This window comes from Piliocolobus tephrosceles, chromosome 17, assembly GCF_002776525.5.
Source record: "Piliocolobus tephrosceles isolate RC106 chromosome 17, ASM277652v3, whole genome shotgun sequence".
In the NCBI taxonomy this organism is placed as follows: domain Eukaryota; kingdom Metazoa; phylum Chordata; class Mammalia; order Primates; family Cercopithecidae; genus Piliocolobus; species Piliocolobus tephrosceles.
In genome coordinates this window covers 49,782,297-49,804,771 of record NC_045450.1, presented here as the reverse complement: position 1 = coordinate 49,804,771, position 22,475 = coordinate 49,782,297, and the positions used below count along the sequence as shown (strand labels likewise).

At 39.7% G+C, this 22,475-nt stretch overlaps 1 protein-coding gene across 2 annotated transcripts in view; it reads left to right on the top strand.

The window, feature by feature from the left end:
• CDH11 (cadherin 11) overlaps window positions 1–22,475 on the top strand; it is a 177,337-nt gene that overhangs the window by 114,860 nt on the left and 40,002 nt on the right. Inside the window, exons 3-7 of one of the 2 annotated variants that reach the window (XM_023210091.2) lie at window positions 832–1,231; window positions 6,904–7,198; window positions 12,730–12,849; window positions 13,817–13,984; window positions 17,338–17,525. In XM_023210091.2, the coding sequence (XP_023065859.1) occupies window positions 1,004–1,231; window positions 6,904–7,198; window positions 12,730–12,849; window positions 13,817–13,984; window positions 17,338–17,525 (999 nt within the window). In that variant the 5' untranslated portion in view covers window positions 832–1,003. The remainder of the gene's footprint in view (window positions 1–831; window positions 1,232–6,903; window positions 7,199–12,729; window positions 12,850–13,816; window positions 13,985–17,337; window positions 17,526–22,475) is intronic. The other variant, XM_023210092.2, reaches the window with a different exon arrangement.

The following is a 22,475-nucleotide window of genomic DNA, read 5'->3' as shown; positions in this document are numbered from 1 at the left end:
ACCTTGGACTGGTTAGTAGGACATACTGTTTTGTTTTATTTTCCTTCTCCTAGTTAGTGAAAGCTTGTAAAATATCCTTTCTGAGACTTCCAGGCTAAGCAAGGTAGGATCTTTGGCTTCGTGGATGGATCTTTGCCAGACAAAAGCAAATCTTCCTCCTTGAATTGACACTATACCCTTAACTGATTTACCAAAGAGACCGTGACCCATTATTTCTCCTATAAATATTTCAGTAGCCATCAATGGTTTCTTGGGATCTTCCCCTACATCCCTTCTCTAACAGGATCCATTGCCTGCCCGCCTTCTTCATTACTACCTCCAGGCATGCTGAACGTCTTGGAACACACTGTGCTTTTGGATGTGACGTTCCTTCTGCACAGAATCCCACACTTTCCTTTCTTATTACAGCAATTCTCACTAAAGGATTGAGTCCAGCCATCCATCCTCTCCCTGAACTGAACCCCAGTGTGGATTATATGTTCCTCATCTGGACTCCTTTAATTCCCTGTTTTCTTATTAAAAAACCATATATAAGCACAGTTTTGATCAATTATAATAACAGATAAATATGGAGTGCTTACTAGTACCAGGCATTGTGCTAAGAGACTTATATGCATTACTCATTGAATCCCAGTGGCAGCTTTGTAGTGGGTACACTCTTATCCTCACTTCATAAATGAGCAAGCTGAGCTCAAAGCAGTCGGTGAGCTTCCCCAAAGCCTGTAGTTCCCACGTGATAAAACTGATGCCCAGTCCTGAAGGCTTACTGAATGGAATGGAAACGAAATGGGGATTCGGCCTGCAGCTAATCCAACCTCTCTCTGCTTGCAGAAGCTGACTGGGGACGTGGGCAGCCCTGACGTGATGAGCTCAGCCAGCAGAGACGTTCCATCCCAAGAGAGGTCTGCGTGACACGTCTGGGAGGCCACCCTTGGCAAGACCACCGCACGGTTGGTGGAAGGGGTGACAGCTGCATTCTCCTGTGCCTACCACTTAACCAAAAATGAAGGAGAACTACTGTTTACAAGCCGCCCTGGTGTGCCTGGGCATGCTGTGCCACAGTCAGGCCTTTGCCCCAGAGCGGCGGGGCCACCTGCGGCCCTCCTTCCATGGGCACCACGAGAAGGGCAAGGAGGGGCAGGTGCTACAGCGCTCCAAGCGTGGCTGGGTCTGGAACCAGTTCTTCGTGATAGAGGAGTACACCGGGCCTGACCCCGTGCTTGTGGGCAGGGTAAGGCTGCCTTCCCTTAATCCTGAGCTCTCCATCCCACCATTGGAATAATCGTCTGTGGCCAGAAAGAAACAAAAGACCCACAGGCATCTAAAAGAGAAAACACCAATGGCCTGAACAGCCAGTAAAACCACCCAAATATTGGAATAACATAATATGTTATTCCAGACTTTTAAAAAAATCAATAGACTTATCCATGTTGAGAATACTTCTTAGGTTTTTCCATTTAGTTTTATGGAGTTATATCATAAAACTCATTTATCATATTATTTAAATATGGGGTCTCTCTCTGTTGCCCAGACTGGCATGCAGTAGTGTGATCATAGCTCACTGTAATCTCAAACTCCTGGGCTCAAAGGATCCTCCTGCTTTAGCTTCCTGAGTAGCTGGGACTACAGGCTCATGCCACCATGCTTGGCTAATTTGTATTTTATTTTATTTTTTGTAGAGAAAGGGTCTTGCTATGTTGTCCAGGTTGACTTCAAACCCCTGACCTAAATGATCCTCCCTCATCAGCCTCCCAAAGTGTTGGGATTGCAGGCCTGAGTCACTATGCTAGGCTCAAACTCCATTTTGAATGACTGCTTAATAGCCCATTAAACAGACATAGCCATAATTGGTTTAACCATTTTCCAGCTGAAGGCATTTCCCTGACCACACCCTAATCCCAACCTGAATGCTCCTCCTTTGGACCCTTTATCATAGCTTTCCTTTGTGTATTTGATGTGTCTGCTTATTAATCTGTTTACTTGACTAGACCTCAAGCTACTTTGTGTCAGGGGCAGTGTCATCCTTGTGTATTTATGTCCTGGTGCTAGATCCAGCTTTGAAGAGATGAATGAATATGTATCAGAAGGATGGATGTGGTTTTATCCCTGTTTCTACAGGCATGGTAAAACCCAGTGAGATGACTTCCCATTCTAGGCTCTGTGGTCTCTGTGTGTCCCTTAACAGAAAAGTGCAAGTATAGAAAGAGAGTCCAAAATACAAATTCAAGAGAGTTTGGAAAATTACCTACCCACTAGCATTTGTGGTAAAATATACAGTTATCTTTCAGATGATAGTGACATTAAAACTACAAAAAGATATGTGTGGCCAGCGCAGTGGCTCACACCTGTAATCCCAGCACTCCGGGAGGCTGAGGCAGGTGAATCATTGGATGTCAGGAGTTCTAGATCAGCCTGCCCAGTATGGTGAAACCCCGTCTCTGCTAACAATACAAATATTAGCCAGGCATGGTGGCAAGTGCCTGTAATCCCAACTACTCCAGAGGCTGAGGCAGGGGAATCGCTTGAACCTGGGAGGGAGTGGTTGCAGTAAGCCGAGATGTGCCACTGCACTCCAGCCTGGGAGACAGAGTAAGACTCTGTCTCAAAAAATAAATAAAAAATAAATACATAAATGAGATAATTATTAACAGTGCCAGTTAATATGAACAATATTAATAGTATTATTCATTACTAATGCAATTTTCATATTTTTTGTTAAAGTATTTTTATTATTTAAATTTAAATTATTATTGTGAGACAAAGGCCTCCATCTCAAAAAAAAAAGAAGAAACAGAAAACAAAACGATCTTTAGATACATAAGAACTGAAATTCTATGATGTGGAGCTGCTGTGCTAGGCAAAATGTAAACTAGATTAAGATAGCTCCTGACCTCAAAGAGGTCTAGTGGAAAAGAGACAGTTACCTAAGCAATTAAAAAAATAAAAATAAAAAAAGGAAAATGAAGAATGATGAGGAAATTCTATGTAAATGATTATGAATTTACATAGTAATATTTGGGAGAGATGTCAAAGGAAGGTTTCAAGAAGAACATGGGAATAACCTGTAACCTAAAAGATGAGCAGGAATTATCCAGTGGAAGGTAAAAGGGAAAGACAGTAGGTTTGTGGGGTTTCTGAACCCTACTGATTTCTACAAAGTTATCTTAATTGTTCTTTTACATGAGAACAGCACTTCATATTCACATAATTGACATACTTGAAGGAGATTCGTGTTAGAATCTCAATGACATTGTGTAAGTTTGGAAAAATTTCTTCTTGAAGATGTACCAAAGGAATTTCACTCATTTATATCCCAAATGGAAATATGTGGAAGTCGACGTGAGAAATGGAAATGGAAATAATTGGCATATGGAATTCCCCAAGTAGAGGAGATGGGCTGTGTGCCCAGAGAGGAAAAATAGATTTCAGCCATGGCAAGGGATGTGGAGCTTGAATGATGTGAAGGGCTGTGCATGAATCATTCTGAGATATGAATAGAACCTTCTGCTTTGGGGACTTTCTCAATGGGAAGCAGTGTGTGTGTGTTCAGGTTGGGGGTTGCAGAAGAAACAGGATCTGGAGAGTCATTTTAGCATCTCTGTGGAATAAGCAATTGTCGTGCCTACTAGAAGAAAATATAGAAAAAAAGAGGGAAAAGGAAAACTCTAGTATTATTCATGCTGTGTGACCTTCAAAACCTAGGCGCATGAGAATGAATCTGATGTCGGGTTGGATAGGGGAAAAATAAATAAAGTGGTTGGTCCTGTGGTCCTTTCTTTTGAAATGTGCTGAGACAGTTCCCTAGAAATAGGAGGGATGGAGTAGATGGTTTATTTCCTAACAACCTTTGATTAGGACATTCAAGGTTGAATACTTAAGATGCCCTGAAAAAGTGAAATTTGGTAAACCATGGACTTTCAGATTTCTTGTGGAAATACAGCCTGTGTCATGTTGTGCTATGCAGAGAGGGAAGCCATTCGTCTTTGGAGTTAGGAATTGGCTGTGTATGCCTCAGCAACTGGATCCCTTGATAGCACTGAATGGTTTCTGAAACTGTGTTGTTTTGTTTTGTGTGTGTGTGTGTATGTGGAGCCTAGTATGTATCCGTGTCAATTGTATAAATCATCTTTGTTAGATACAAAAAAGGGAAGTTATATCCAACTTTCCGACCTGAAAACAAAGTAGAAAAATAATAGGAAATGTTTTGTTAAATTTTTAGTTATTTGGCTGATCATGAAATAGATCTGGTTAATTTTCAAGAAACTTGCCAAATATATACGTAATATATGAAGGCCTCTAGAAAGATTCAATGTCTGAGCATTCCCATTAAAGTCAGCATTGTATTTATACTTTCTTGTTCCTCATTCGTACGTCTTTGCCCTTAACTTCTGCCAGGTCTGCAGCAGGGTAAGCAGAAGAACAAAGGTAAGCCTCCCCTGAGATGGGAGTGGGGGCAGAAACTTTGCCTTCATTAAGGAAACTTGACTGAATGAAGATTGGGGCAATTCTGTTCATCCGTCCTAGGCCATCAAACAGCTTTGTGTTTTACTGTCAAATGGACTTATTCATCAGAAATGTGTTAGCCATAATTTCATGACAACACATTGTTATGAATAATACATTCTGAAGAAAAGTCTGTTTATTTTTTCCTCTGAGAAACAAAGAGTACTAAAAACAAAATGGTCTTTGTAATTTGTACCTACAGGTAACTCCCTGAGCTGAAATAATGGGGTTTCACTGAAGCACTGCAAATCAGTTAGATATCTTTGGGGAAATTGAAAGAAAATGAAATATTTAAAAATCAATGTATTCAACCTTGCTTTATGAGCAAGGTCTCTAGGCCTTAGTCTCATAATAATAATCATGAGGTAAGGTCTCTAGGCCTTAGTCTTATAACAACAATTTAAATTGAAATAATAAAATACCAATTTTAACAAAAATATGAAAATGGCATTAATAATAAATAATACTATTAATATTGTTACTATTAAATGGCATTGATAATAATCATAGTTTTTATTTTAATTAATTAATTAACTAAAATTAATTAAATTAATCGTGCCTGGTTAATTTGTGTGTTTTTTCTAGAGATGGGGTTTCAGCATGTTGGCCAGGCTGTTCTCGAACCCCTAACCTCAAGTGATCCACTTGCCTCAGCATCCCAAAATGCTGAGATTACAGGCATGAGCCAATGTGCCTGACCTCTTTTTTATTATTTTAAATACCATTTGAATAAAGCTCTCTAGTTTGCAATGGGTTTTCTTACTTAGTAGGTAGAACCAAGGTCTTTTTCTCTACTTGACTGCTCTTGAAACCCACTAGAACAGTAAAAATAATGCTTGCTTTTTCCCACAAAGGGCAGCATGAGGACCAAGGAACTCCGATTAAAATGACAGCTGCAGAAATTGAGGTTGAACAACAAGGCGGGGTGAGGAGTATTTTTGCTACAGGAAAACCAGATGTGATTTTTGGGAGACTTTCATGTTTGAAAACACAGAGCACAGTGAGGTGGAACAGAAGATGGTTGGAAGTTAAGAGACCTAGTTGATTTCTTGGACCTTACAAGTGTGAATTTAGGCAAATATCATCTTATCTCTAAGCTCTGTCAAAGAAGACAAACTTGGGGATGTTTAAGATTCTTTCTGACACCTAAGAAATTGTATACATACCAACTGATACCACTAGTCCTACCTGCCTTTAGAGTTAGGATGGACACTTCTTCCAGGCAGGCCACATCCCTAAATCCTCATACCCTGTGTACCGCAAAGCAGGCCTTCTGGAAAGATCTGATCAGTTCAATTGTTTGTAGTAACAAAAGCCTGAAAACAAGCTAAGTGTTCTTTAGAAGGGGACTGCTAAAAAAAAAAAAAAAAAAAATACAAAAAAACCATTGGCCGAGCCTGGTGGCTCATGTCTGTATTCCCAGCACTTTGGGAGGCTGAGGCAGGCAGATCACTTGAGGTCAGGGGTTCGAGACCAGCCTGGGAAACATGGTGAAACCCTGTCTCTACTAAAAATACAAAAATGAGCTGGGTGTGGTAGCATGTGCTTGTAATCCCAGCTACTTGGGAGGCTGATTTAGGAGAAATTGCTTGAACATGGGAGGCGGTGGCTGCAGTGAACCGAGATCACGCCATTGCACTCCAGCCTGGGTGACAGGGTGAGACTCCACCTCAAAAACAAACCCCCAAAACAAAAAGTTTTTAAAAAAGATAATAATCTCCATACAGTGGATGAGGAAGATCTATAGTTATAAACGTGGAATGGTCACCTGAATTTATTGTTAGAGGAAAAGGATGAGGTGAAGAATGATGTGTGCACTCTGGAACTTTTCTGTATAGCAATAAACTAGGGCACATATGTATTTGTGTAGATTTCCTTGCTGCATATACATAGAATAGAATATCTCTTATAGGATTCACAAGAAACTGGTTACAGTGATAATCTCTGAGCAGAGGAGAAAATGAAGGAATGGGAGTCAGAGTTGAGAGGAAGACTTACTTATTGCATGAATGTTTGCTTATATGTTTTTAAAAATAAACACACATTTATTTCAAACTATTGAGACATGTTTAGGTTTTTGTATTTTGTATATGTGCATATATATGGAAAGAGGTGAAGGGAGAGCATGAATCTTAGAATTAAATATACATATAGATGTGTGTGTGTATGTATGTGTGTGTATATATATATATTTGAACTCTGGCTTCACTGTTCTGTAGTGTGACCTTGGCCAAGGCTATGATATTCTCTGAGGTTGCCTTTCTCCTGTTGTAAAATAGGATGAGAACATCTCCCTTTCCTGGCATGTGTGTGTGCAGCAGATTGTTGCAATCACTTGTAAGTGAGTTTCCCCACTGAATTCCTCATGAAATTAAAAATCTCAATTTCTCTTTTTTCCAGCTTCATTCGGATATTGACTCTGGTGATGGGAACATCAAATACATTCTCTCAGGTGAAGGAGCTGGAACCATTTTCGTGATTGATGACAAATCAGGGAACATCCATGCCACCAAGACGTTGGATCGAGAAGAGAGAGCCCAGTACACGCTGATGGCTCAGGCGGTGGACAGGGACACCAACCGGCCACTGGAGCCACCGTCGGAATTCATTGTCAAGGTCCAGGACATTAATGACAACCCTCCGGAGTTCCTGCATGAGACCTATCATGCCAACGTGCCCGAGAGGTCCAATGTGGGTGCGTACCATGGGAGAGGCCTGCTCTGCTTCCAGGCCTGGTGTCTCTGTGGTGGGTGGGCTGAAGCCCGTTCTTCCAAATCAGGAGGTAGAGCTTCTTCTGTATCTTTTATGGCAAAATTCTTTTGTTCCTCTGTAAAATGGGAATAACCATTTCTAGTCTTGTAGGAATAGAGCGAATACACATCCAGTCACTAGGTCATATTGATGTCTAATAGGTAATGACAATGGTAATATTTGTTACATGTAGACACTGTGCTAATTAATGACTTACATGCACTATTTTATTTAGTTTTTGCAATGATTAATCTTTACAGTAGGGTAATTCCAACTCACCATATTTCACAGATAGGAAACCCACACCAGAAACAAGTTAACTAATTTCTTTAGGGACATTTATGCAATTAAATTGATCTAAAATGCACATTTAACCACAGCACTATGTCACCATGTATTAATTCAGAAGTAGGTATATCTTTTCAACATGCTTGAAGACATATTAAGTTGCTAAAGGATAATTTTTTGAAAGATTTCTTCAAAGAATTAGCCACCTTCTGGCAATAGCTTTCTTTATAACATGCACATAATGAAACGTTTATATAATGTTTCTTTTGAGAAACATTCCTCATATTAAGAAAGGTTGGTCTTTCAAACAGTGAGTAGAACTGTTCTAATCAGGGAGTGAGTCTGCTTAAAAGAGTCTTAGAGCTCAAATGAATTCAGGATCATTTTACAGACGAGAAAACCCAGCACCAAGTATAGGAAATCAACCTACTTAAGAAAGGTAAGTTTGACTCTAGAACGCTAAGATCCTTCCACTGTGCATACAGAGCTTTTTATGCCAGAAACTGGTGTATTCCTTTTCCACAAGGAAAAGTCAGGTACTCATCAAAAGCCAGTCTGAGCCATTTCCCACCTTCGTCTCTTCCATTTTCCCTGCCCAGTCCTTCAGCCTCTTGGTGTTTAGCATGTGTATTATAATGAGAAACAACAAATATCAAATAAATCCATATAGAGGGAACAGCAGTGTCAGCAACTGAGTGTCAGGGGTCGGGATGGGGTGGAAAGTCAAGTCATCAAAATATATCATCCGGGGAAATTTTCGTTATTCTCACCTTTGCAGACGCATTGATGTTTAGGTATAACATTCAGGCTTTCTTTTTTTTTTTTTTTAGTTTCAATTTTTATTTTAGATTCTGGGGGTACATGTGCAGGTTTATTTTATTTTATTTTATTTTATTTTATTTTATTTTATTTTGAGACAGAGTCTGCATCTGTTACCCAGGCTGGAGTTCAGTGATGCTATCTCGGCTCACTACAACCTCTGTCTCCCGGGTTCAAGCAAATCTCCTGCCTCAGCCTTCCGAGTAGCTGGGATTACAGGTGCGCACCACCATGCCCGGCTAATTTTTGTGTGTGTGTGTGTTTTTAGTCCAGACGGGGGTTTCACCATGTTGTTCAGGCTGGTCTTGAACTCCTGACCTCAAGTGATCTGCCTGCCTCAGCCTCCCAAAGTGCTGGGATTACAGATGTGAGTCACCGTGCCCGGCCCATGTGCAGGTTTATTGAGTGAATATACACGAATATACTGTGTGACACTGAGGTTTGTGGTATGAATGACCCCATCACTCAGGTAGTGAACAGAGTACCCAATAGATTTCAGCAGTTGCCCTCTCGCCCCACTCTAGTAATCCCATGTATATTATGCCCACTGAGTAAATATTGGGTCCGTTTATACCCAATGCTTAGCCTCCAGTTATAAATGAAAGCATGTGGTATTTGGTTTTCTGTTCCTGTGTTAATTTGCTTAGGATAATGGTCTCCAGCTGCATCCGTGTTGCTGCAAAGGCATGATATTATTCATGCCACCATGCATAGTATTCCAGGGTATATATATATACACCACATATTTTTTATCCAGTCCACTGTTGATGGATACCTTGGTTGACTCCATGTCTTCGCTATTGTGAATAGTGCTGCAATAAATATACAAGGTCAGGCGTTTTTCTTGTAGAACAATTTATTTTCCTTTGGGTCTAAAGAGTAGTGGGATTGCTGGATTGAATTGTAACTTTTTTTTTTTTTTTTCTGAGACAGAATCTCACTCTGTTGCCCAGGCTACAGTGCAGTGGCACGATCTTGGCTCACTGCAATCTCTGCCTCCTGGGTTCAAGCGATTCTCCTGCCTCAGTCTCCTGAGTAGCTGGGATTACAGGTGCCCACCACCACACTGGCTAGTTTTTTTTGTATTTTTAGTACACAAGGGGTTTTGCCATGTTGGCCAGGCTGATCTGAACTCCTGACCTCAGGTGATCTGCTCACCTTGTCCTCCCAAAGTGCTAGGATTACAGGCATGAGCCACCGCGCCCAGCCTTTAATTGTAATTCTGTTTTATTTGAGACTTTTCCAAATTGCTTTTCAGAGTGAACTAATGTACATTCCAACCAACAATGTATATGTGTTCCCTTTTCTCCACATCCTCACAGGCATGTTATTTTTTGACTTTTTAATCACAGCTATTCTAACTAGTGTGAGATGGTATCTCATTATTGGTTCGATTTACATTTCTCTGATGTTTAGTGACAACCAATTTTTTTTATGTTTGTTAGCCATTTGCATATCTTCTTTTGATAAGTGTCCATCCGTATCTTTTGCCCACTTTTTAATGACATTTTTTTTTACTTGTTGAATGGTTTAAATTTCTTATAGATTCTGGATACTAGACCTTTGTTGGGTGTGTAATTTGTGAATATTTTCTCCCATTCTGTAGGTTGTCTCTTTACTCTGTTGATAGTTTCCTTTGTTGTGCAGAAGCTCTTTAGTGTAATTAGGTCCTGCTTGTCAATTTTTATTTTTGTTGCAATTGCTTTTGAGGACCTAGTCATAAATTATCTCTCAAGGCCAATGTCCAGAATGGTGTTTCCTGGGGTTTTTTCCTAGGGCTTTTATAGTTTGAGGTCTTCCATTTAAATCTTTAATTCACCTTAAGTTAATTTTTGTATATGGGGACAGGTAGGGGTCCAGTTTCATTCTTCTGCATCAGGCTAGCCAGCTACCCCAGCATTATTTATTGATTAGGGAGTACTTTGCTCATTGCTTAATTTTGTCAACTTTGTTGATAATCAGGTGGCTGCAGGTGTGTGGCTTTATTTCTGGGATCTCTATTCTGTTCCATTGGTCTGTGTGTCTGTTTTTGCACCAGCAACATGCTATTTTGGTTACTGTAGCCTTGTAGTATAGTTTGAAGTTGGGTAAGGTGATTCCTCTAACTTTGTTCTTTTTGCTTAGGATTGCTTTGACTATTAGGGCTCTTTTTTGGTTCCATATGAGTTTTAGAACAGTTTTTTTTTGTTTTTGTTTTTTCTAATTCTGTGAAAAACGATGTTGGTAGTTTGATAGAAATCACATTGAATTTGTAGATTGCTTTGGGCAGTGTAGCCATTTTAATGATATCAAGTGGGAAAACATTCTATTCTCATGGGTTGAAAGAATCAATACCATTGAAGGATCAATATTCCATTTGTTTGTGTCATCTATGATTTCTTTCAGCAGTGTTTCGAAATTCTCCTTGTAGAGATAGTTCACCTCCTTGGTTAGATGTATTCCTAGGTATTTTATTGTTTTGTGGCTATTGAGAATTGCACTGTATTCTTGATTTGGCCCTCGGCTTGAGTGTTATTGATGTATAGAAATGCCGTTGGTTTTTGTACCTTGATTTTGTATTCTGAAGCTTTACTGAAGTTGTTGATCAGTTCTAGGAACCTTTTGGCAGAGTCTTTAGAGTTTTCTAGGTGTAGAATCGTATCACTAGTGAAGAGAAATAATTTGACTTCTTCTTTTCCTATTTGGATGTCTTTTATTTCTTTCTCTTGCCTCATTGCTCTGATTAGGACTTCCAGTACTATGTTGACTAGGACTGGTGAGAGTGGGCATCCTTGTCTTATTCCTGCTCTGAAGGAGAATGCTTCCAGCTTTTGCTCAGTCAGTGTGATGCTGGATGTGGCTTTGTCATGGATGGCTCTTATTATTTTGAGGACTCAAACATTGTATTACCGCATATGACAGTATAGTCTTTGTTGTCAGACAGTGCTATGAATCATGGCTGCACTCCTAATCAGCCACGCGAACCCAGGCAACCTGTTATACCTTTCTAGGTTTTCATTTTGCCATCTATAAAATGAGGATAATATAAACTATGTTGAAGGTTAAGTGAAATAGATGTGAAATGCAAAACCATTGTAAAGGATGTAGCAGAGTTCTAGAAGGAAATTAAGCATTAAAAATTAATAATTTCCCTAGCCACACGATGATGGTATTTTCCTTTATAAATCTATCCTGCCTAGAATAGTGACTGACAAATGGGAAGAGCTCCAAAGAGGTTGTTTCTATGAAATAATGAATTATAGAACAGTAACTAGAAAAAAGTGAGATGTACAGCACACAAAAATCACTGACAACCCTATAAATTAAAGGTAGTGAGAGGCTGTGGAAACTGGCTCCCTTGCCTCCCACGTAGAACCTTGCCCCTCTGCTGAAAATGTTACAGAATGAACTTGAGTTTTGTTGCGTGCTGGATTGGGGTTAGAATTTGGCAATTACTAACTTTGTGAAATAGATTACAAAGCTTCATATATCTCATATTCAATTTCTCAATAATACAGTGGATGTAAAAAAATGCCCAGCAGAGGAATGCTGGCAAAATACATGGAATGTGCCCCCAGATCATGCTGGCACAGAGAAATTCGATAATTGCTGGTTTTCTTCTTCCAGCTCCTCTCTCCCTGCTCTGAAGCCCAGCACGCCATGCCCCAGATACTTGCTATTTGTGACCAGCCAGGAACAAAAGTTGTTTTTAGGAAAAACAGAGCCCCATCTTTCTTCAGTTTTCTGGTTTCCCTTCATTCTGACCCATGAATGCTCCCCTTACCTCTCACCAGATGTCTACTGGTGATTTCTGTTACATGGTTACCAGACCAGCTACAGGTGGGAAGATGCAATTTTCATGCCAGTAGGGAACAACATTCTGCTCAATATTTATGGCCATAAATTAATTAAATTGTAGTATTAGCAGCAATTTTATTACATGCAAAGCAACAATAAAGTGATGTATTTATTGTTCTGCTACAGATGGAAGATTGCACTCTGTCCTTTCATGAAAGCAATTTATCGTTAATTATCATTTATTATACACTTTGGGAAGATTTTAATGTAATTATTTGATATACTGAACATTTCAAGTGCATGAGTTGTAAGATATGTTTGCAATAATGTTTGCAATATTATTTTAATCACCAACCGATGCAGGATGTACTATAAATACAGAAAGTTCATTTTTAGACTGTGGGCATTTTTATAGAGAAGGAAGGAAGGTTGGTTGACTGGTTGCTTTGCATCTCAACTCCAGGAAAATGAGAGAATGTTGAATAATTGTGGTGCCTTCTTCAGGGTTAATTTTAAAATAAAACTTTGTAAGCAAGAACATACTTTGAAAAGCTGAGGGGATGTTGCTAATTAATTTATTTCACTCTTAAGGAACGTCAGTAATCCAGGTGACAGCTTCAGATGCAGATGACCCCACTTACGGAAATAGCGCCAAGTTAGTGTACAGTATCCTCGAAGGACAACCCTATTTTTCGGTGGAAGCACAGACAGGTACTGTGGAATGTCACTGTGACTTGTGACACATGGTGAATAAGAAGTCCCAGGCCTGATCAGAACTTATTTAATTATCTGTTTGATCAAATATGAAAAAGGAATAAAGAGGGCTACCCTACAGGGTTAGTGTGAGGATTAGATACTTGGCCTGTGCCTGGCACACAGCACACCGTGAAACATTTATTATTGTTTTTTTCATATTTCACGATGACCTAATAACAAATATAACCTAAAAACTCAACTTTAATGCCACAAGTAAGACAGCAATAAGGACTAAGGCTTCCACAGTGCTCTCCATATTTCTCAGGTAACTGTTGTCATATCTACAGAGAGAAAAAGCTCCCAAATGTCTCCTAAAGATTTAAGTGAGAATGGCACACATGTGCCAATATCCAGCAATCATGTAGAATTCAGTTATTAATTTATCATTGTTTTCAGTGACAGGTGGTAATAGTACATGCTTGTATGAGCATTGTATATATTTAACCCATTTGGTTCAGTCTTTTAAAAATTAGTATTTACATTTTAATGTATTGCATGAAATATGCACCTCCTACTTTAAACGTAATATGTGCCATCAAAACATTTCTGTGAATTGTATGCAGCAATAGACTTAGAGAAGATTGTGCTGGAAGTCAAAAAGTATGAGTTTAGTCATGGATATCCATGCAATGGCCACTCAAATATTTCAGTCTTTAGGGTGTTTATATCTGAGAAGAATAAGGTTATTACTTGCATGTACAGGAAAACATAAATACAAATGTTGTATAGTAAGTTTTATGATTTGCTTGAAAAGACATAATGATACTTCAGTATGGCTGCCTTTGGTTGTAATTATCATGTTGAAATGATTCTTGCCCAGGGCATGAGCTATTTTATTCAGCATTGCTTCCTCAGTGCTCAGAACTTTCTTGTCATAATGTTATAAACGAATATCTGTGATGTTGCCTGCTCACCTGTCCAGGTATCATCAGAACAGCCCTACCCAACATGGACAGGGAGGCCAAGGAGGAGTACCACGTGGTGATCCAGGCCAAGGACATGGGTGGACATATGGGCGGACTCTCAGGGACAACCAAAGTGACGATCACACTGACCGATGTCAATGACAACCCACCAAAGTTTCCGCAGAGTAAGTAGGTGGGCTTGGTTTTCCCTTTTCCATGGTGCCACAGCCAGCCCTCTGCCTCCTCTAACCTATTCCTGCTTTACTCAGGTATCAAAAAGAAAATCTAGAAAATGAAGGGCAGTTCATATCATTCTTACAGAAACAAAACACAAAAACAAGACAACAGCAGCAATAACAATGTCGGGGAGTAGAGGTAGTAGGAGAATGAAAAGATGTAAAAAGTTCTACAACCCTGGAAACAAAATATTGTTTTTGCTAAGTATTTTGCTTGGTAGTCGTGATGCAATCTAGTAATTAATGAACCCTTTTCTGCCTCAGTGTCCCCATTTCTAACGTGGATATAACGGTACCTGAATCTGTTATCAATTACTGTGTAAAAATTGCTGGAAAACAGTGGTTTAAAATAATAATAATAATAATTTGTTTTTATCATGTGTCTGGAATTTGGGCAAGGCTTGGAGGAGACAGCATGCCTCTGTTTCCCACAGCAACAGCTGGGGACAGCTCCACTGGGGTTGGAGGATTCACTTACAAACCAGCTTACTTGCATGGCTGGCAAGTTTGTGTTGATTGCTGCTTCCTTTCTGTGTGGGCTGGTTTTGGAACGTGTGATTCCCAAGGGCACCAGGAAGAAACTGTGTTGCCTTTTGCTAACTAGCTTCAGAAGTCACATTGCATCGTTTCCACTGGAGTCATCAGGCTGCACAAATCTAAGTGGAGTTTATGTAGACTCCGCCTTTCAATGGAAGACCTGTCAAAGTCATGTTGAAGGAAAAGCACGTGGGATGGGAGATACTGTTTGGGCCATGTTTTGGAAAATGCAGTCTTCCACAGTACCTAATTAATAGGATTACTGTTTGGACTTAAAGGAGTTAGTGTAAAATCTTATAATGACAACTGTCTATAAGTTGTCAACAAATTCTAGCCATTGTTATCTGGGGGATTATGGCTGTTCCACAACGTTCATAAAATTGTGAAGGGAATTAAATGAAAAAAATGATTTTGAAAGATTATTATTAATAATTGTAATTATAGCAACTACCATCATTTAATGAATAGTCACTGCTATTGTAAATCTCTGCAAGAGCCTACATTATACAGATAAGACTGGCTTCCATAAAAACTGCATAAGATGCCCTAGAAATATGACAGTCAGAGTTTGAACACAAGTTTGTCTCTGTATGTATAGATGTATATGGATGGACAGTATGACTGTGGTGCTGCTGGTGCCGCTAATGCATGGGGGGTTCATCGTGAAAGTGTCTCGTTAGAGCCTGTGAGCTTACTATCAGAGAAATGGAACATTTTGCAAATGAGATAACAAGGAAGGCAACTAAATGTGGCCCCAGGAAGGCACTGTGGTGACTCAAAGGAATTCAAAAACAAGAATCTAGACAAGAATCTTTTGCCTGGCTGGGCACAAGTTCAGCATCCTCAATAAGCCTGAGGCTCATATAACATTCTAAGAGCTGCATGCTCCATTATCCACACTGTACGATTGTCTAGTGTGCTGGAAAAGAAAGGTGAAGCAGAATTATTAGCAGGCGGCCCTTACTGCCCTTGGTCATAGATAATCATGTAGTAAAGTTACATTGCTACTGTACTGGTTGTACTGGTTTCGCTGCCATGAACTTGAATGAGATTTGGAGAAAATCCGCATAGGACAATTCTTTTTAAACCTTCATATTAATTGCTAATTATCTACAAGGGACTCCCACTTCCCACTCGTCCTTTAATGTGGAGGGCATGGTGAGATTAAATAGATTATGAATCCAAAAGAAAGTTGCAAAGCAAAATACTATTGATAAATATAGACAAAGTCTTGGAACTGATGACATCTCTGTAAGAGGAAATTAAAACATAATGAGCATAAGTAACTTGCCCAAGACCACTTTGCTTGGAAATGATAGAGGCAAGATTTTCAACCCTGGCTTCTCAATATTGTGTCGCGCACAGAGTATTAAATGTGAAAAGCAAATAAGATAATGTTGAATCTCAGCTACTTACTGAAAACCTTCCAGTGATTTCCCCAAGTTTAAACAAAACCTGAAACCCGCAATGGTCTGTTTTATGCAATTTGGCCTCCACTTCCCTACATGCCCTTCTCTCTCACCAGAAGGCTGGAGTCACTCTCCTCCTCTTGTTCCTCTGAGGGTTTTAAGATCTTCTCACCTTAGGGTATTTGACACTTGCTAATCACCTGGCCTGTAGCTTTTATCCTGCAGATATTCACATCATTGTCTTCCTCAGTCTTTTTAGATTCCTTTTTCTAAAGAATGTCTTCTTCTACCACACTACTCAAAAATCAATCTCTCCCTCTTTCTGCTTCTCACCTACACATTATTAACACAAGCACTCATACACATACACAGACTCACTCACAAATAGCTCACATTCATACACACACTCACACTCTTACACAACAGATTCATGCCCACACAATCACTCAACAGCCACTCACACATTTACCCCCTCACACACAATCATGCACTTACACACACACAACCACACATCCACTCTCAGAACCCTCACCCTTTTACCCTACTTTCTTTTCCTTTTTCAGTGCAGTGACATCAGAGTGTGTTTACATTTGTTTTTATTTTTTCTCTTCAGTCTGCCTCATTAGGAGAGGAATCTTGACTGTTTTGTTTAGTAGTAAACGGAACAACCAAATAAAACAGTGTCCTGGCACTAGGACGGTACCTCCATGTACAGTATTAGGCTCCCAATAAACATTAAATAAATATATAGGAAGGTCACACTGCAGGAAAGCTTTCTGGAGAAGGTAACGAATGACCAACTTGTGAAGGAGGCAAGTTGTGAAGGAGGTGAAATAAGGGGAGTGTCAAATATAGAGTTAGACAGGGAGTGATGTTAAAGATAAAGTTTGCATTTTTAAAGTAAATATGGAGCTGTTGAAGGAAGGCTTTTAAACAGAATTTTTTTTCCTGGGCTGTTGGCAATACCATAAGTGAGTCTTAGAGTTAACTCATGGACCATCCTGAAGACATGAAAAGAATCTTCACTTATTTCGATAAATGAAGACATGCATGGTTCTCCCTCATTACCTGAGGGGAAATGTAACACAGCATTGTTTTCCTCCCTTACATGTGGCAGGTGACCCCAGCATTTCACCTGGACCCAGATATTGCTTTATTACCCTTCATAGAACACATTCTTTTGACAAGCAGGCCATGTGGGATCTTCCTCCCCACATCCATTCACTTCTTTCATGTTTTCAGTCAATAGAAAGTTCAATTTCAAATCCTTTGAGAAATTTATTGGGATTCAATGAAATCTAGTCTTGCAGCTGCCAAATAAAAGGGAAAATAAAAGTAGATGTCTTCTTCTTCTAGGCGTATACCAGATGTCTGTGTCAGAAGCAGCCGTCCCTGGGGAGGAAGTAGGAAGAGTGAAAGCTAAAGACCCAGACATTGGAGAAAATGGCTTAGTCACATACAGTATTGTTGATGGAGATGGTATGGAATTGTTTGAAATCACAACGGACTATGAAACCCAGGAGGGGGTGATAAAGCTGAAAAAGGTGAGTTAGGGTAAGGAATCAGACATGTCAGTGGTGTGACCTGCTCTGCCAAGGCAACACTGCAAGAAATAGGGAGGTGATGGTTAAGAAATGAGAATTTGCGAAACCGGGGGCCGACCTGGCTTTGTAGTTGAGCTCTGAGCCCTGGAAGATCACAGAATTATATTCCTTTCTGTTACTGCGGAGAAGCTGACAAAAGGGGCTGGTGATACCTGCCTGAGATTGCTAGTCAGTTCTTAAATGTTTTCCAATGGAGGGAAGCACAGTTCTCTCATGGCAGGAAGGACAATGAAATAAATCTAGATTTTGAAGAAGCAGCCCTGAGCATGCATGAAATTGCCCCCTTAGCTCTGCCACACTGAATCTGTTAGATAGGCTGTTCAAAACTCTTCTTGTTTGAACATTCAAGGTTCACTGCATTGCTAGACCCTCTGTGAAACTTAAGTCAATTCTCTGCTTGTTTTTATCTCAAGTGAACCTGGAGAAGCAACAATAATGGACCTTCTCCCATAGTCAAATAGCCTGTGGACGTCCCCTCGTAGTCAGGTAGTCTATGGACCTTCCCCCAGAGTCAGTCATCAAAAACATGTCTCTGGGATGAATTTATTACAAGGAGAAGTTTAGTGTTTCTTCTTTTTTACATTCACTCAACACTAACTACTGGCCAGACAGAGCACCAGCCTCTTACAAACATCATTTCATTCACTTTTCACAAAAACAAAAACAAACAAACAAAAAGTATAAAGTAGGTAGTATTATCCCAATTGGCAAAGAGACCTCCACTTGATTTTGAGGAGATTGGGTCTCAGACAAATGAAATCGTTTGACCCAGTCACTGTCACACAGCTCAGGCATGCAGACCTGGAATTCACACCGTGGTTATTCTAGAACAACTTCCTTCTCAAAACATTTCGAAAACAGCTGGCCCAGAAAGCGTTTGTAAAGGAGAGCCAGATAAGATTCACTTCCAAGTGGAGAAATTGTTCCCATACATTCTAAAATGATTTCCCCCCGTGATTTACCATTTGAGAAATCAATACCTCTCCATCATGAAAGTGTATGGAGCATTAAATCAGAATTGGAGGATGGGATTACCTTGATTTTAATCAGGCATTCATTCTCAACTTGGTTTTGCAGCATGCATATTAAACTCCTTGGTGCGGTAGAAAAGATTGGACTGTAACACTGATAGAAAGTTAATTTGAAGAATCAATAAAGAGGCCAGTAGCTAAAGAGGAGGCAAGGACGGACCAGTGGGGGAAGACTGGTCCTGAAAGGAATCTTTCAGGTGGGGGAGCAAGGAGTGACCTGTGCTAAGCTGGCCTTTTACAACATTTTAAAGTGTGTTGGGGTTGGGGAAAATATTACGGGGCACAAAACAATGAGAAGGTAGGGAGTGACTGTTAAAAAATAATAAAGAAAATGAAGGATATGGAAATTGGGGTGAAATTTGGATACTTGGAAAAGTCTACGTTAACGGATGAATGGTAGGACCGAGGAATCCTAATTATCAACCACAGGGAGCTAGGGTAGTCATCACTAATTCTGGTTTCTCCTCTGGAAAAGTAGCTGTGCGAATTGTGTGTTGCCTAGAGCTGTCAACTTACTTTGTTAATTAATATTACTATCTCTTCTGCTTGGCACTGACATGTGAACATTGGCATCAGAGATTCCTGCCTCCCATCCTTTGCTGTTCATGTAATTGGGTAGTTGGTGATGCTAAGGTTGTCACCTGTTTTCAGTGTATTCAGGGCACAAACACACACTGTATCTCTGAAATCCTGAAACATTTAAATCACCCCCATGGAACTCACACATCGCAAATGAGCTCTCTGCATATGATTAATTTGCACTTTTGCCTCCAATTCAGTGTGTTTATTCTAGGCAAAGGAATAATCTTCTATAAAACACTGACGTTTAGGTTTTAAACAGTGTAAGATGTTATTTCATTTGTAAAAGAACATTTGCTCAAACTTGTAGCACAAAGTTCCAAATGTCCACCAGGGGAAAAAAAAGAAAAATTATAGATGAATTTAACAGAGTAAAAATATGACTCCTTGTGAAAGTCGTTACATGCAATTTAATACCATAAAAGTCTATAGAGACATTCTGGCACTATTTCTGCATTTTAAAGTATTTTTTAACTTAGTATTTTTATTTATTTCCTAATTTATTCACCCACTTTTCCACCAAGAGTTATTGAGTTCTTATTATTTGTCAGGCAGGCCCTTTGCCAGAGGCTGGAAATCTAAAGTTGAAGACACAGAGTCCTGACCACAGGGAGTTCACAATTTAACAGGACAGTGAAGTGAAACAATAATTAAAACTGAGAGAGTTTTCTCAGCCTTGGAGGTGTTGATGTCTTGGGCTGGATAATTCTTTGTTGTAGGAGGCTGTTCTGTGCCTTGTAGGATATTTGGTAGTGTCTAGTATCCCAGGCTTCCCCTCAATAAAGGTCATTAAGCACATGCTCTACTCCACCCCAATGTCCTGATAATAATAATAAAAATAATTACTCTAGACATTGTCTAATATCCCTGGAGTAACTGGGAGCAAAATCACTCCCCAGTTGAAAATCGCCTGCAATAGTGTGATAAGACCTATGAACGTGGGTCATGAATGACTTCTTGAGGGGGGCAGTTCTCAAGCTGAGTCTTGATAGATGAGGAGGAATTTGCTGGATAGTTAAGGACAGAAAAGGCAGAGAAAAATAACTCATGAAAGGCTACTATCAATGGAAACAGGACACATTTAAGAAGCTGCAATACCTTCAATCTTGAGAGTCTTAAGATAGATACAGTAAAACAAATGAACAAACTTGTTAAAATTCAAGGGAGACATTACAAAGAATTGAAGAAGGTAGAAGAGGTAGTGAGATGGTAGTGAAGGAGAAGAATTCAAGAAATAATTACTAGATAGAATCATTCATTTATTGAATATTTTAGAAAGCAATAAATCCCTCTTGCGTTCTGATTCTCTTAGTTTAATGGTGAACAGGGGAGAGAGAAACTACCCTTGGGGTATTTAGACAGTCTCTGTGTGGTTAGCGGAGGAAGAACCAGGGTCAAATAAAGGTGAGATTTTAGGTGGCTTCGTGGACTTAGAGGGGAAAATCCGATCTGTTCACACAGCACCTTTGGCTGAATGGGAATCCCAACTGTCTCAGAGAAATCACCGCACAGTGTCTGAGCTATTTATTTTCAACCAAATAAACTCCTTGTAAAGCAGTGTCAGAGCAGAATTATAAGGCATTTTTAATATTCCCTGTTTTAATAAAACTTTTTATGTTTGATTTTTCTTTATATTCTTTGTCCGCACATATATAGATGTGGATACATAACATTTAACACAGTTGCAATCAGAGGGTGATCTGATTTGTTCACTTAACGTCACATCATAAACATTTTACATGCTGTTGTATAATGTACATAATCATTTTTAATGACTACATAACTTCCCATCCTATTGACGAATCATTATTTCCTTAATAAAACCTCACAGTTGGATTTCGTGTTTTGTGTGTATATTTCCACAGATTAGATATAACCTTCTATTATATCTAACAAATATCATGCATTTTTGAATATTGTTTGTTTTGGTTTTCTGTTGAATTAATCCCTCAGGGAAGATTTTCAGAGGTGGGATTAGTAAACTAGGGGGTATTAAGATTTTTATGGCTTATGCAATGTGTTGCTTCATTTAGCTTTATTTCAACTACTCATAACATGGATATAAATGTTCACCTGGGAAACTACCTCACATCTTTTTTGGAGGGAGGAAGGGAATAAATTGTAGGCAAATGTCTAAATGTTAAGCATCTATCAACCCCACTCCTCATTCAGTCAAAATAATGGATGCGTATGACCACTTGGTACAGTCATTCTTGCGTCCCGTGGGACAAAGATCAGCAAAGAGCAGTAAGACTCAGTAGACTTCTTAGGGATGCTCTCCTCCATTCCACTCCCACCCCCCACCTCGCTGGGGAGGGAAATGAAGGGCTGCCAAAGGGCCACTAGGGGGCCACACAAATCTATCTGGAGCTGTTGAGGAGGACTTCACAAGGCAATGAGGCTTGAACTGACTACCAGACTTGGAATCTCGCCAAACTGGGAAAGGACATCCCACATAAACCTCTGCAAAGGGCTGGAGAGCTTAGCTTGGGATGTGAAACTGCAGCATGAGGATATTGTCCTTAACACCAACAAGGCTTCCCAGTGGGAAAATGGCTCCAGGTCCTTAGGCACATGCCTAAACCAAGTACAAAAGATTCTGCTGTAGTAAGATCAACAGACTATCTGATATTAGAAAAATTCCTCTTTTCTGATTATAAATTACCCAGACTCAGAACTATCATATTCCAGTGTTTAATGCTATCTAATGATTGAAGGGATTTTTTAGAAGTTGCAGCAATCTCGTATGTTCAGTCTATAAATATCTTTCCTTTCTGCTGCTCAGTAACCTAGCCAAGGAGAAAGGAACTGCTGAGTCCCAGGATGATGGAAAGGCTGGTTTAGATTTGGAAAAAGGTAGTGTTTCCTGACTCTGGGAAGAGGGAGGTAGGAAGATGGTAGAAAAAGTATCAAGAATATTGAACATGTTTAACCCTGTTGCAACTGGGATCATCAGGCTCAGTGTGGAGTACTGCAAAATTAGATCAGGAATAAGCCCCGTGACCGTATGCCCATTCAGAATAAGCGTTTGCCAGGCAAATGACAACAGCATGGCAGGCAGATGCTCGCCTTAGAAGATGAAACTCTTTCCAAACATTTGGTAGTTCAGCAACATCCAGAGCACTAATTAGAAAGTTGTTTCCTAGGCAGCAGGGCTTGTTTCTCTGCTACAATGTTACTTTCCATCCTTTGCTGACTGATTCACTGTAACTCCTCTCATTCAAAATTAGGCAGTGTTTACCATCAATTTCCCTATAACTACAGCCATTCAAATGCTACT